At 43.2% G+C, this 14,703-nt stretch overlaps 1 protein-coding gene across 2 annotated transcripts in view; it reads left to right on the forward strand.

The window, feature by feature from the left end:
* The window catches only part of LOC139553177 (FERM domain-containing protein 6-like), a 71,223-nt gene extending 56,520 nt beyond the window's left edge, over positions 1–14,703 (forward strand). Inside the window, exons 6-14 of one of the 2 annotated variants that reach the window (XM_071365205.1) lie at positions 9–195; positions 1,835–1,990; positions 2,132–2,197; positions 2,314–2,382; positions 8,231–8,405; positions 8,704–9,015; positions 9,250–9,387; positions 12,006–12,097; positions 13,963–14,703. In XM_071365205.1, coding sequence (XP_071221306.1) covers positions 9–195; positions 1,835–1,990; positions 2,132–2,197; positions 2,314–2,382; positions 8,231–8,405; positions 8,704–9,015; positions 9,250–9,387; positions 12,006–12,097; positions 13,963–14,259 — 1,492 coding nt within the window. In that variant the 3' untranslated portion in view covers positions 14,260–14,703. Of the gene's footprint in view, positions 1–8; positions 196–1,834; positions 1,991–2,131; positions 2,198–2,313; positions 2,383–6,110; positions 6,473–8,230; positions 8,406–8,703; positions 9,016–9,249; positions 9,388–12,005; positions 12,098–13,962 lie in introns of those variants that run through there. The other variant, XM_071365206.1, reaches the window with a different exon arrangement.

Raw genomic sequence — 14,703 nt, forward strand, 5'->3', positions numbered from 1 at the left:
CCCCATAGTGACCGCTCGGCCAGGTACTACTACTACTGGCACCTGAGGAAACAGGTGTTGCTGTCTCAGTGTATCCAGAGAGAGGAGGCTTACTTTCTGCTGGCAGCCTTCGCCCTCCAAGCCGATATGGGCAACTTCAAACGCAACAAGCACTTTGGGAAGTACTTTGAACCTGAGGCCTACTTCCCCCCATGGGTGAGTAGATCTAACCTTGGTATTCATAGTCGGGGTCGCGACCCCGAGGGAACTGCAGTAATTGTTGCCAAAATAAAATGAAAGATAATTAGAACAATTCAATTTTATTGATCAAATGTGTTTATTGGTTTATTTTTATTTTGATGAGATGAAAATGGAAAGAATTGAAGGTTATTTGTTGATGTAAAAATCAAAATGTGACGAATTTAAGGTTCTGTCATTACATTTACATTTGACATTTTAGTCATTTAGCAGACGCTCTTATCCAGAGCGACTTACAGTAGCGTGCATACATTTTATTACATTTTTACATACTGAGACAAGGATATCCCTACCGGCCAAACCCTCCCTACCGGCCAAACCCTCCCTAACCCGGACGACGCTATGCCAATTGTGCGTCGCCCCACGGATCTCCCGGTTGCGGCCGGCTGCGACAGAGCCTGGGCGCGAACCCAGCCCAGCCTGGGCGCGAACCCAGAGACTCTGGTGGCGCAGCTAGCACTGCGATGCAGTGCCCTAGACCACTGCGCCACCCGGGAGATCCGGGTATCACGTACAAATCATTCGATTTGGGGTGCGGTGGGGCCGCAATAAATTATACGGGAAACAATGGAGTCCCCGCTGAAAAAGTTTGAATACCACTGTTCTAACCTAACTGGTACCACGTGGTTTCCCAGGCAGTATTCAGCCCATCCCAATTCACTTTCTCCCCCTTCCCCTTCCCCTCGGCTGGATAGGTATAATCAGAGTAGAGGTGAAGTATCCAACATATTGCTACAGATCTGCAAACATGGAAGGGTTAGGGCCAAGAGGAAGGGGTAGGGCGCGAATTGGGACCAACTGAGTGCAGTCTAACACACAGTCCAAATGTAGGTCTATAGCCTGTTTTAGTAATCACTGTGCTCCAACACTTTGACACGCTCCCTCATTGGTGCATGCTGGGATAGCTGGATCTAGAACACTAGTTTTATTTTGGTCCCTGGAAGTGGCACGCAGCACGATTGACTCTTTTGAGAAAGGATCTGAACGCGATCCGGCTACTCCCCTACTCGACTTGACCCCCCCTCCCAGACACAACGGTGGTCCACCCCTCTGTTTACCAACCGCGTCCTGTGATTAGCCTGTTGCCATCCAATCTCCATTTTGAAGCCACAGGGACGGAAATGGTTGTACGATCACGAATGGTACATAAATACCTCCTCTTGGGATGTTCTCTAACTGGTTCTGGGTGAGTGGCTGGTTCAGGAGTAGCACCCCGAATCCAGACCTGACACTGACCGCTTTCTAGATACCAGTGGGATTGGGGGCCCCTCCCTAATTGCACCCCATTCCCTATATAGTGCACAATTTTGACGATAGGGCTTGGGTCAAAAGTAGTGCACTATATAGGGAATAGGGTGGATGATGCCTTTAGTGCCCAGCTGGATGATGCCTTTTGGGACGTCATCTCAGTATGTGAGACATCTGTCCTCCCCTGGGCAGGGGCTTCATCTAGCTCCATTATCCCCACCTGCAAGCCTTCCTTCCTGCCTTCTGTCATTGAGCTGAAATTAGAACCATTAGCCAGTAATCACACTCCACCGAGATGCTTTTAAGAGAAAATGTATTTTCAGCCTTTGTCTCTGTCGCTCTCTTCCAGGTGATAGCCAAGCGAGGCCGGGACTACATCCTGAGACACATCCCCAACATGCACAAAGACCAGTTTGCCCTCACCGCCTCCGAGGCTTATCTCAAATACATCAAGGAGTGTTCCCTTCTGGATGATGTCACAGTCCACTACTACAGACTCTATAAGGTCAGCAATCGACCTGGACACACAAACACACACACACACACGCACACACACACACACACACACACACACACACACACACACACACACACACACACACACACACACAATAAACTTACCAGTAAACTTCTATCTCTTCCACAGGACAAAAAGGAAGTGGAGGCTTCTCTTACCTTAGGACTGACCCTGCGTGGAATCCAAATATTCCAGGTACGAGAGTAAGAAGGAAGTGGTTGTGATGGCTTGTGTCTTGGAATACACAGTTCATGTATATGGTTTAGATGATGATTAATATCACGTACTGTATGTTTCTGTGTTTCTTTTAGAACACGGGGACAGCGAGACAGCTCCTGTATGATTTTCCCTGGAGCAACGTGGGCAAACTGGTATTTGTGGTGAGTAGAGCCATAGAGATAATACATATTGAATATATAAGTCATGAAAATTGTGACTTGGGTCAGATTCGAGTTCAAGTCCTACAACACTGATATATAGTGTTTTACTAATTTTTCTATGAGTAGAACATCTTCTCATTCCCTGTTTCCCTCGTTCAGAAATGTCAGAAGTTGGATGTCCTTTGGCACTTAGAAGGCTCAGGGGAATCCCTCTCTCTGGAAGATCTGTTGTTTTTTCACTCGTGATTCCAGCGGTGGTGACGTCTTTGGAGCTTGGAGCCAGTCCTGTCTTATGGCAGTGGTTAGTTCAGCTCTTACGCAGGCAACAATTGTGGAAATTGTGACGCAGATCTCCTCTTGTCCGTATTACAGTTGGGTCTTCTTACCCCTGCTACAGCTACAGCTAGGAATGCGTCCCCTATGGGCCCTGGTCAAAAGTAGTGCACTACAAAGGGTATAGGGTGCCATTCGGCATGCTACCATGGCCCACTGGAACTAATCAGGGCTTTAGGAAGACTCTCCCCTTGGCCAGAAAACACACACACACAAAATCAGTAGCATTATCTCAATTCCTTTTTCTGTCTCGTTTAGTCTTCTCTCTTTTCTCCATTTAATTCTTAACAGACCAGATTTATGTGTGTGTATTTTTCCTTGACGAAAGCTAGTTAGTCTTCTTACCCTAGGGTCTATTATCAGAGAGAGCAGCTTACCATGTCTCCATTTTTCAGTCTTAAGCAGAACACACACCACAATGAGGAACGGGCTGAGTGCAACTGAGTGCTTCTGATCAGAATATTGGCCAACATGTTTCAGCTATTCTACATGTTGAATCGGCGCAAACAGCCACCGCTCATTGACACCAAGCCGCTGCTTTTACCGTGGCGACAAGTAGCGTAGCGTAGCGATGACCGGCTTTGGGCCGGTCATCGAAAAGTTGCTAGTTTGAATCCCCCAGCCGACAAGGTGAAAAGTTTGTTAAAGTGCCCTTGAGCAAGGCACCTAACCCTAATTACTCCAGGCAGACCCTGGCCTTGACCGCAGCCACTGAGGGTGTCTCAGGGGGAGTTGGGATATGCAAAAAAACACCTTCCCAATACACACTTGTATATATGTGAAATAGGACAAATATACACACCCACCAAATTATAATAATAATATTTGAACTGTTCGTTGATGCGGTGTCCAAAATGTAACAGCTCCCTTCTTACAACTATCACACCGTAAATGTCAGGATGTCTCAGTGAATTGGTTCCTCTAGTATAGCTTGTGTAATGACGAATTATACCGTATAAGTTCATCTAGTGGTACAGTTATCAATGCCACCGCAATGCTTTGCCACTTACGATAAGAGATCCTGTTTTGTTCTGTCTTTGTCCCTGTATAGCCTTTCTATTCATATAGTAAGACTGACGAAAGCATGGAGTAGTGGTGGATGTGGTTTGTATAGGGACCTAAGGGGCCTCTTACAGCGGGGACCGTCAGTCACACCCTTCTTCTGAATAACAGACTCTCTCTCTCACTCCACTGCTGCTCCACCCTGAGCACGTCAGCCGGTCCGGCGCAGCAGTGGGCGGGAGCGGAGGGAGGGAAGGGTGGAGGGACGTGTCAATAAATACCACCAGATGTTGTCATGGTTAGCGGGTGGATAAGCTTTGTTTTATTGGCAGGGTCTGAGTTTTGATGGTTAAGGGGGGCCAGGGCTTGTTCCATTGGCAGGGGGGAGGTTGGCTCCTCCTGGACACCCACTAATGTTGGGGGTGTGAATCTGATGGACAGAGAGGAGGTTTCTGGGCCTGGCCCCAGGTCTGGTCTCTGGAGATCCCAGGGTTGGATGGACAAGGTCTCCGAGTAGAGTAGGGCGGGACAGGCGCATGCTAGGGCAGAGCCTCGGGGGTATGGCCCTACAGTCATTAGCAGGGTATCTCCTACTCCACTGTGTGTGGGCTCAGTCTGGGAGGTCCAGAAAGGGGAGAGGAAGACATTTCTTCTGACAACTGTCACACTCTTGAGAGGTCAAATGGTCCTGATCGTGCAGATGGACAGAATGAGAGAGAGACACTTAAGGAGTGCCAGGCTAACCTTTTAATAAACTGATATCTGACACTGCTCCACTCTTTGTGTGGCTTTGGTTTGGACCAGGGATCTGTTATAGTTGTTTATCTCAAATGAGCTGGTCAGAATGATAGATCAATGGGGGTACCACAGGGTTAAATTCTCGGGCTGACTCTTTTCTCTGTATAGATCAATGATATATACAGGAAACAGGTACAAAAGTATCTATATTGACATAACCTGAAAGGTAGCTCAGCAAGGAAGAAGCCACTGCTCCAAAACCGCCATAAAAAAGCCAGACTACGATTTGCAACTGCACATGGGGACAAAGATCATACTTTTTGGAGAAATGTCCTCTGGTCTGATGAAACAAAAATAGAACTGTTTGGCCATAATGACCACCGTTATGTTTGGTGGAAAAAGGGGGAGGCTTGCAAGCCAAAGAACACCATCCCAACCGTGAAGCACGGGGGTGGCAGCATCATGTTGTGGGGGTGCTTTGCTGCAGGAGGGACTGGTGCACTTCACAAAATAGATGGCATCATGAGGAGGAAAATTATGTGGATATATTGAAGCAACATCTTAAGACATCAGTCAGGAAGTTAAAGCTTGGCAGCAAATGGGTCTTCCAAATGGACAATGACCCCAAGCATACTTCCAAAGTTGTGGCAAAATGGCTTAAGGACAACAAAGTCAAGGTATTGGAGTGGCCATCACAAAGCCCTGACCTCAATCCTATAGAAAATTTGTGGGCAGAACTGAAAAAGCATGTGCGAGCAAGGAGGCCTACAAACCTGACTCAGTTACACCAGCTCTGTCAGGAGGAATGGGCCAATATTCACCCAACTTATTGTGGGAAGCTTGTGGAAGGCTACCCAAAACGTTTGACCCAAGTTAAACAATGCTACCAAATACTAATTGAGTGTATGTAAACTTCTGACCCACTGGGAATGTGATGAAAGAAATAAAAGCTGAAATAAATCATTCTCTCTACTATTATTCTGACATTTCACATTCTTAAAATAAAGTGGTGATCCTAACTGACCTAAAACAGGGATTTTTTACTAGGATTAAATGTCAGGAATTGTGGAAAACTGAGTTTAAATGTATTTGGCTAAGGTGTATGTAAACTTCCGGCTTCAACTGTACAGCCCCAGAGTGTATTCATGTGGGATCGTCATCATCCGTTTACTATCCAGACGGGGCTAATTTAGCTTTTCCATGCTTGATAATGCAACCACTGTGCAACCACTTTTCCCTCTATGGGTAGCTATACCGCCATGCACTGAGTGTACAAAACATTAGGAACACCTTCCTAAAATTGAGTTGCGCCCCCTGTTTCCCTCAGAACAGCCTCAATTCATCAGGGCATGGACTCTACAAGGTGTCAAAAGCGTTCAACAGGGATGCTGGCCCATGTTGACTCCAATGCTTCCCACAGTTGTGCCAAGTTGGCTGGTAGTGGATCTCTACTCCAAATAGCTTGTTCCGTCTCATCCCACAGATACTCAATTAGATTGAGAGCTGGTGGCTGGGCAGGCCACTGCAGTAAGCTGAATTCACTGTCGTGTTCGTGGAACCATCCCTGGACAATGTCTTGTGGCATTGGGCATTATCCAGCTGAAAAACTAAATTTGCAGATGGGTACTGTCACGTTCCTGGCCTTATTTCCTTTGTTTAGTCTTTGTTTAGTTGGTCAGGATGTGAGCTGGGTGGGCATTCTATGTTTTGTGTTTCTATGTTGGGTTTGTTGTTTGGCCTAATATGGTTCTCAATCAGAGGCAGGTGTTTGTCATTGTCTCTGATTGGGAACCATATTAAGGTAGCCTGTTTTCACTGTTTGTTTGTGGGTGATTGTTCCTGTTCCAGTGTACCAGTGTTTAGTGTTCACGTTACAGGACTTTATCGTCTTCGTTCCTTTTTGTCGTTTTGTTCGGTGTTTAAGTATTTCCCATTAAATATGGATGATATTCACGCTGCATCTTGGTCCTCCTCTCTTTCACCCGAAGACAGTCGTTACAGGTACACTGCCATGAAGGTATGCACCTGATTGTCAATGATGTTCAGATATCCTGTGGCAAACGTTGCTCCACTTTTATCAAGGGACCCAATGTATGGAATGAAAACACACCCCACACCATCACCACCAGCCTGTAATGTTGAGATGAGGCATGATGGATGGACTCATGTGGTTTTCTCCATACCCTAGTCGTCCTATCAGTGTGAAACAGCAGGAACCAGGATTCATTAGACCAGACAATGTTTTTCCAATTCTCCAGTGTCCAGTGTTTTCGTTCCTTAGCCCACTTCAACTCCAGTTTCTTGTTTTTTGCTGAAAGAAGTGGAACTCTGTAAGGTTGTCGGCTGGCATACCCCATTCGTGTCAAGGTAGGACGAGTTGTGCATTCTTTTATTGGTGTTTGGACACCAATGTTGTACTGGACTGTCAGTTGACTAACTGTAGCCCGTTTGTTGCTCTGCACAAATTGTGACAGCCAGCTTTGTCCTCTTTCATCAATGACCCGTTTTCGACCACTGGTCTGACGTTGGCTGGATGTCCTTTGGGTGATGGACGATTGTTGATACACACGGGAAACTGTTGATCATGAGAAACCCAGCAGCGTGGCAGTTCTTGACAAACTCAAAGTGGTGCGCCTGGCACCTACTACCATACCTCGTTCAAAGGCACTTAAAACATTTGTCTTGCCCATTCACTCTCTGAATGGCACACATACACAATCCATGTCTCAATTGTCTCAAGACTTAAAAATGCTTATTTAACCTGCCTTCTCCCCTTCATCTACATTGATTAAAGTAGATTTAACAGGTGACATCAATAAGGGATCATACTGTAGCTTTCACCTGGATTCACCGAGTCAGTCTGTCATGAAAATAGCAGGTGATCCTAATGCTTTGCACACTCAGTGTAGATGGAAAATTCAATTCTAGAGTGAAAATTCTGCAACTCTTGTGCATTCGTACACTGCATCAAACCACCTCTTGTATTTTCAAAGTATAAACCCCAGCAGAAATATTTGATATGGTGGTATAGAAAATACAACTGTTTCTTGACACTACAGACTGCTGTTATTGTGTTAAACTTCTGCCAAGGTCCTTAGAGAAATGATTTGGCCACTGTTTTAGTCAGGGTTTCTCAAAGCTCTGACTCTTTGGTTTTGCCAAAATGGCACCCTATTCCCCTATATAGTGCACTACTTTTGACCATGGCCCATAGGGCTCTATGTAGTAGTGCACTATGTAGGGAATACAGTGCCATTGGGACAGAGCCTTTGGAATTTGCTCTCTGGTTATAAATACAAAAATGTTGAAATGCTAACGCAGTTTTGTTTGTGTCCCTCAATCAGTAGACTACGCTCTTATCTATATTATAAATACTTCTCCAGAGTGTGTTTTGGTTGTAAAGAAGTACAACAGAAGTAGTTTTCAAGAAGATGCCATTCTCTCATTGCTCTCCCTCCTATTGTGTGGTTTGCGTGTGGGCTATGTATCTGGCCTGGTCTGAATCTTCTCATGCATCCCCTCTGCAAATGAACAAAGATTCAGAAAATGAACAAAGACTATGAAAATGAACAAAGATGCAGCACTCACACTGGAATCAGACAGGGTTGTTTCTCAGGCTCAAAAATATTCTATAATCATAAAGTTAAACATCAATCAATCAATGATTTCAATAAATAAAGCAATCAATCAGTTGCAGAGTTAAAACGTCATCTGGATGGCATATAGCATGAAGATATCCTATAATGATTCTAAGTCTTCTGTCTGTCTGTTTCAGGGGAAGAAGTTTGAGATCCTGCCTGATGGTCTTCCGTCGGCCCGTAAGCTGATCTACTACACCGGTTGTCCCCTGCGTTCCCGCCACCTCCTGCAGCTGCTCAGTAACAGCCATCGCCTCTACATGAACCTGCAGCCTGTCCTCAAACAGGTCCGCAGGCTGGAGGAAAACGAAGGTAAACTACCTGGACACACCTGGTACTCACCTGCCTCGTCATACCTGGTCATAACCTGTACCTAGTACCTACCTTCCTGGCCATCCTTCATACTGGAGCATTCTGGCTACCTACATGGCCATGCTTCCATACTAGAGCAGACTGGCTCTTATATCCTGTCTCTGCTTCTCTGTGTCTTTCAGCTTACCTCAACTTAGCCAATTGTAATGGTGTATGTGTTGTGTGGGCCTCTCTGACCAACAACAGCGTTGGTACTGCTGTATCTAACCCTCTGTGTGTGTCTATCCCTCCTCTCCAGAGAAGAAGCAGTACCGTGAGTCGTACATCAGCGATGCGTTGGAGCTGGATATGGACGGGCTGGACAAGCGTTCCCGGGCCAGCGGTAGCAGTGCCGGCAGCACTGTGTCTCACCTCAAACACCTGTCTCGCCACTCTACCGCCAGCCACGGTAGCTCACACACCTCGGGCATTGAGACAGACAGTTTCCGGGCCCCCGGAGGGGCCCCACACCGAGCCCTGAGGACTTGCAGCTCCTCAACGACTAGCCATGGGAGCTCACACACCTCGGGGGTGGAGAGTGGAGGCAAGGAGCGCATGTTGGACGATGATGGTAAGGCAAACTATTTCACAATTACACATGGAACACACACATGCAGACACACACTGAGAGCAAGACTGAATCTACCTCCCCTCTTAGAAAATGATATTCTGCTCTTGTTCAATGTGGCAAGGCATTGTTCTTCTGTTGGTCATGCCTGCTCAACTAGTGATCATCACTAACCCTCTAGGTGTCTGTCCCTCCAGAGAATAATAGTAGTGTCTATCTGTCTGTCTGTCTCTCCAGAGATTGAGATGTTAGTGGACGACCCTAAAGACTATGAGGAGCTCCATGAGCTGGCCCTAGAGTTGAACCAGGACCTGTGCATCCACATCACTGAGGACATGCTGACCATGACCCCTGACCAGACCAATGGATATTCAGGTATACAATTACTACCTCACTGTATTCATTCCCCCTGTCTTAGGATAGCCTCCTATCTCAGTGCGTTGAGACTGGTTGAACTGTAATTTGGCTGGGCAGTCATTGGATGAAGTAGTAGTAGTAAGAAGTTGTAGGAAGTAGTAGTAGTAAGAAGTAGTAGTAAAAAGTAGTAGTAGTAGTAGTAAAAAGTAGTAGTAGTAGTAGTAGTAGTAAGAAGTAGTAGTAGTAGTAGTAAGAAGTAGTAGTAGTAGTAGTAAGAAGTAGTAGTAGTAGTAAGAAGTAGTAGTAGTAGTAAGAAGTAGTAGTAGTAGTAAGAAGTAGTAGTAGTAATAAGTAGTAGTAGTAATAAGAAGTAGTAGTAGTAGTAGTAGTAGTAGTAGTAGTAGTAGTAGTAGTAGTAGTAGTAGTAGTAGTAGTAGTAAAAAGTAGTAGTAGTAGTAAAAAGTAGTAGTAGTAGTAAAAAGTAGTAGTAGTAGTAAAAAGTAGTAGTAGTAGTAAAAAGTAGTAGTAGTAGTAGTAAAAAGTAGTAGTAGTAGTAAAAAGTAGTAGTAGTAGTAAAAAGTAGTAGTAGTAGTAGTAGTAGTAGTAGTAGTAGTAGTAGTAGTAGTAGTAGTAGTAGTAGTAGTAGTAGTAGTAGTAGTAGTAGTAGTAGAAGTAGTAGTAGTAAGAAGTAGTAGTAGTAGTAGTAAGAAGTAGTAGTAGTAGAAGTAGTAGTAGTAAGAAGTAGTAGTAGTAGTAGTAAGAAGTAGTAGTAGTAGTAGTAAGAAGTAGTAGTAGTAGTAGAAGTAGTAGTAGTAGTAGTAGTAAGAAGTAGTAGTAGTAGTAGTAAGAAGTAGTAGTAGTAGAAGTAGTAGTAGTAAGAAGTAGTAGTAGTAGTAGTAAGAAGTAGTAGTAGTAGTAGTAAGAAGTAGTAGTAGTAGTAGAAGTAGTAGTAGTAGTAGTAGTAAGAAGTAGTAGTAGTAGTAAAAAGTAGTAGTAGTAAGAAGTAGTAGTAGTAGTAAAAAGTAGTAGTAGTAGTAGTAAGAAGTAGTAGTAGTAGTAGTAAGAAGTAGTAGTAGTAGTAGTAAGAAGTAGTAGTAGTAGTAGTAGTAGTAAGAAGTAGTAGTAGTAGTAAGAAGTAGTAGTAGTAGTAAAAAGTAGTAGTAGTAAGAAGTAGTAGTAGTAGTAAAAAGTAGTAGTAGTAGTAGTAAGAAGTAGTAGTAGTAGTAGTAAAAAGTAGTAGTAGTAGTAGTAGTAGTAGTAGTAGTAGTAGTAGTAGTAGTAGTAGTAGTAGTAGTAAGAAGTAGTAGTAGTAAGAAGTAGTAGTAGTAAGAAGTAGTAGTAGTAGTAGTAAGAAGTAGTAGTAGTAGTAGTAAGAAGTAGTAGTAGTAAGAAGTAGTAGTAGTAGTAGTAAGAAGTAGTAGTAGTAGTAGTAAGAAGTAGTAGTAGTAGTAGTAGTAAGAAGTAGTAGTAGTAGTAAGAAGTAGTAGTAGTAGTAAAAAGTAGTAGTAGTAGTAAAAAGTAGTAGTAGTAAGAAGTAGTAGTAGTAGAAGTAGTAGTAGTAAGAAGTAGTAGTAGTAGTAAAAAGTAGTAGTAGTAGTAAAAAGTAGTAGTAGTAGTAAAAAGTAGTAGTAGTAGTAGTAAGAAGTAGTAGTAGTAGTAGTAAGAAGTAGTAGTAGTAGTAGTAAGAAGTAGTAGTAGTAGTAGTAGTAAGAAGTAGTAGTAGTAGTAGTAGTAGTAGTAGTAAGAAGTAGTAGTAGTAGTAAAAAGTAGTAGTAGTAGTAGTAGTAGTAAGAAGTAGTAGAAGTAGTAGTAAGAAGTAGTAAGAAGTAGTAGTAAGTAGTAGTAAGAAGTAGTAATAGTAGTAAGAAGTAGTAGTAGTAGTAAGAAGTAGTAATAGTAGTAAGAAGTAGTAGTAGTAAGAAGTAGTAGTAGTAAGAAGTAGTAGTAGTAGTAGTAAGAAGTAGTAGTAGTAGTAGTAAGAAGTAGTAGTAGTAGTAGTAGTAGTAAGAAGTAGTAGTAGTAGTAAGAAGTAGTAGTAGTAGTAAGAAGTAGTAGTAGTAGTAAAAAGTAGTAGTAGTAAGAAGTAGTAGTAGTAGTAAGAAGTAGTAGTAGTAGTAAGAAGTAGTAGTAGTAGTAAAAAGTAGTAGTAGTAAGAAGTAGTAGTAGTAGTAGTAAGAAGTAGTAGAAGTAGTAGTAAGAAGTAGTAAGAAGTAGTAGTAGTAGTAAGTAGTAGTAGTAGTAGTAAGTAGTAGTAGTAGTAGTAGTAAGAAGTAGTAGTAGTAGTAAGAAGTAGTAATAGTAGTAAGAAGTAGTAGTAGTAGTAAGAAGTAGTAATAGTAGTAAGAAGTAGTAGTAGTAAGAAGTAGTAGTAGTAAGAAGTAGTAGTAAGAAGTAGAAGAAGTAGTAGTAGTAGTAGTAAGAAGTAGTAGTAGTAGTAGTAAGAAGTAGTAGTAGTAGTAAGAAGTAGTAGTAAGAAGTAGTAGTAGTAGTAGTAGTAAGAAGTAGTAGTAGTAGTTAGAAGTAGTAGTAGTAGTAGTAGTTAGAAGTAGTAGTAGTAGTTAGAAGTAGTAGTAGAGGTAAGAAGTAGTAGTAAGAAGTAGTAGTAATAAATGTCATCCTCTCTGTCTGTACCGTAGGGCTCATAGTGAAGGACGTCAGCTCATCCACCTCCAGTTCCTCTGAGACCGTGGTCAAGATGAGAGGCCAGAGCATTGTGTCTCTCCCTCAGGTCAGTGACAGTGATGGCATCTCCTGTTTGGTACTTACGTTTTTAGTTATTTAACAGACACTCTTATCAAGAACAACTTAGAATGAGTGCATTCAACTAAAGTAGATAAAACAATCATGATCATTGATTCCTTTACACGATCAAGTAAAACCTTCATAAAACATACAGTTGAAGTTGAAAGTTTACATACACTTAGGTTGGAGTCATTAAAACTCGTTTTTCAACCACTCCACAAATTTCTTGTTAACAAACTATAGTTTTGGCAAGTCGGTTAGGACATCTACTTTGTGCATGACACAAGTAATTTTTCCAATAATTGTTTACAGACAGATTATTTCACTTATAATTCACTGTATCACAATTCCAGTGGGTCAGAAGTTTACATACACTAAGTTGACTGTGCCTTTAAACAGCTTAGAAAATTCCAGAAAATTATGTCATGGCTTTAGAAGCTTCTGATAGGCTAATTGACATAATTTGAGGCAATTGGAGGTGTACCTGTGGATGTATTTCAAGGCCTACCTTCAAACTCAGTGGTTCTTTGCTTGACATCATGGGAAAATCAAAAGCAATCAGCCAAGACCTCAGAAAAACAATTGTAGACCTCCACAAGTCTGGTTCATCCTTGGGAGCAATTTTCAAACGCCTGAAGGTACGGCGTTCATCTGTACAAACAATAGTACGCAAGTATAAACACCATGGGAACACGCAGCCGTCATACGCACAGGAAGGAGACGCATTCTGTCTCCTAGAGATGAACGTACTTTGGTGCGTAAAGTGCAAATCAATCCCAGAACAACAGCTTGTGAAGATGCTGGAGGAAACAAGTACAAAAGTATCTATATCCACAATAAAACGAGTCCTATATTTACATAACCTGAAAGGCCGCTCAGCAAGGAAGAAGCCACTGCTCCAAAACCACCATAAAGCCAGACTACGGTTTGCAACTGCACATGGGGACAACATCATACTTATTGGAGGAATGTCCTCTGGTCTGATGAAACAAAAATAGAACTGTTTGGCCGTAATGACATTATGTTTGGAGGAAAAAGGGGAATGCTTGCAAGCCGAAGAACACCATCCCAACCGTGAAGCACGGGGGTGGCAGCATCATGTTGTGGGGGTGCTTTGCTGCAGGAGGGACTGGTGCACTTCACAAAATAGATGGCATCATGAGGAGGAAAATTATGTGGATATATTGAAGCAACATCTCAAGACATCAGTCAGGAAGTTAAAGCTTGGTCGCAAATGGGTCTTCCAAATGGACAGTGACCCCAAGCATACTTCCAAAGTTGTGACAAAATGGCTTAAGGACAACAAAGTCTAGGTATTGGAGTGGTCATCACAAAGCCCTGACCTCAATCCTATAGCAAATTAGTGGGCAGAACTGAAAAAGTGTGTGCGAGCAAGGAGGCCTACAAACCTGACTCAGTTACACCAGCTCTGTCAGGAGGAATGGGCCAAAATGCACCCAACTTATTGTGGGAAGGCTACCCAAAACGTTTGACCCAAGTTTAACAATTAAGGCAATGCTACCAAATACTAAATGAGTGTATGTAAACTTCTGACCCACTGGGAATGTGATGAAAGAAATAAAAGCTGAAATAAATAATTATCTCTACTATTATTCTGACATTTCACATTCTTAAAATAAAGTGGTGATCCTAACTGACCTAAAACAGGGATTTTTAAATGTATTTGGCTAAGGTGTATGTAAACTTCCGACTTCAACTGTACCTGCTCTCTGCAAAATCATTGCTAGAAAGAATAAAGGAAAAGGTACAGCAGAACAGAACAGCAGTTTTTACGTAATTTGTTTAAGTTAATACATTTACTGATTGTTCTGCTTCTGTTCCATTCCCCAGACCTCCGTGTGCAGGAAGCCTCAGACGTCAACTGACCGTCACAGCCAATCCCTAGATGACGTGCGTCTCTACCAGAAGGGATGTCTCCATTGGGCCGAGCTATGCCAGGACACCGCCCACAGCTACACCTTCGGCTGCGCCCAGGAGCTGAGCGACAGCAGTGGTTACCAGGGCAACCTGGCCGAGCAGTGCGCTGGTATTCGCGGTGACCAGCTTGACTGCTTCCCCATCAAGAGGACCAGCAAGTACTTTTCCCTGGACCTGACCAGTGAAGAGGTCCCAGAATTTGTGGTGTGATGGCCGAACAGGGGGAGACGGGGATGAAGAGGAATGGATGAGGCAGAAAGGGTGACATCAAGACCCCTGCTCCCCTGCCTCCACATCTCAGATTTGGAGGTGCCTCAGGAAACTGAATGGGACGAAAGAAGAGGGTTGGAGGTTTGGAGAGGTGATACTTGGTTGTCTATCTGTTGCCCTAACCTATCAGTCATAACCTGTGTCAGCCATAACCTGTCAGCCATAACCTGTCAGCACCAGACTTGGGAAGAGTCAGATGGACTGTAAAAGCCCTACATCCACCAGACTGACATCACCAGTCAACATAACCATGTAACCACCTGAGACGACATACATAACACACTACAGAGACAAATAACTGACAGTGAAAGCCCTTTGAGCTATTTTTTTAGCCAAAACGGCAATAAATAAAAAAGGATCAACCTTTGCTGGGTTTCAAGAAAA

The sequence above is a fragment of the Salvelinus alpinus genome, chromosome 25 (assembly GCF_045679555.1).
Source record: "Salvelinus alpinus chromosome 25, SLU_Salpinus.1, whole genome shotgun sequence".
NCBI lineage: Eukaryota > Metazoa > Chordata > Actinopteri > Salmoniformes > Salmonidae > Salvelinus > Salvelinus alpinus.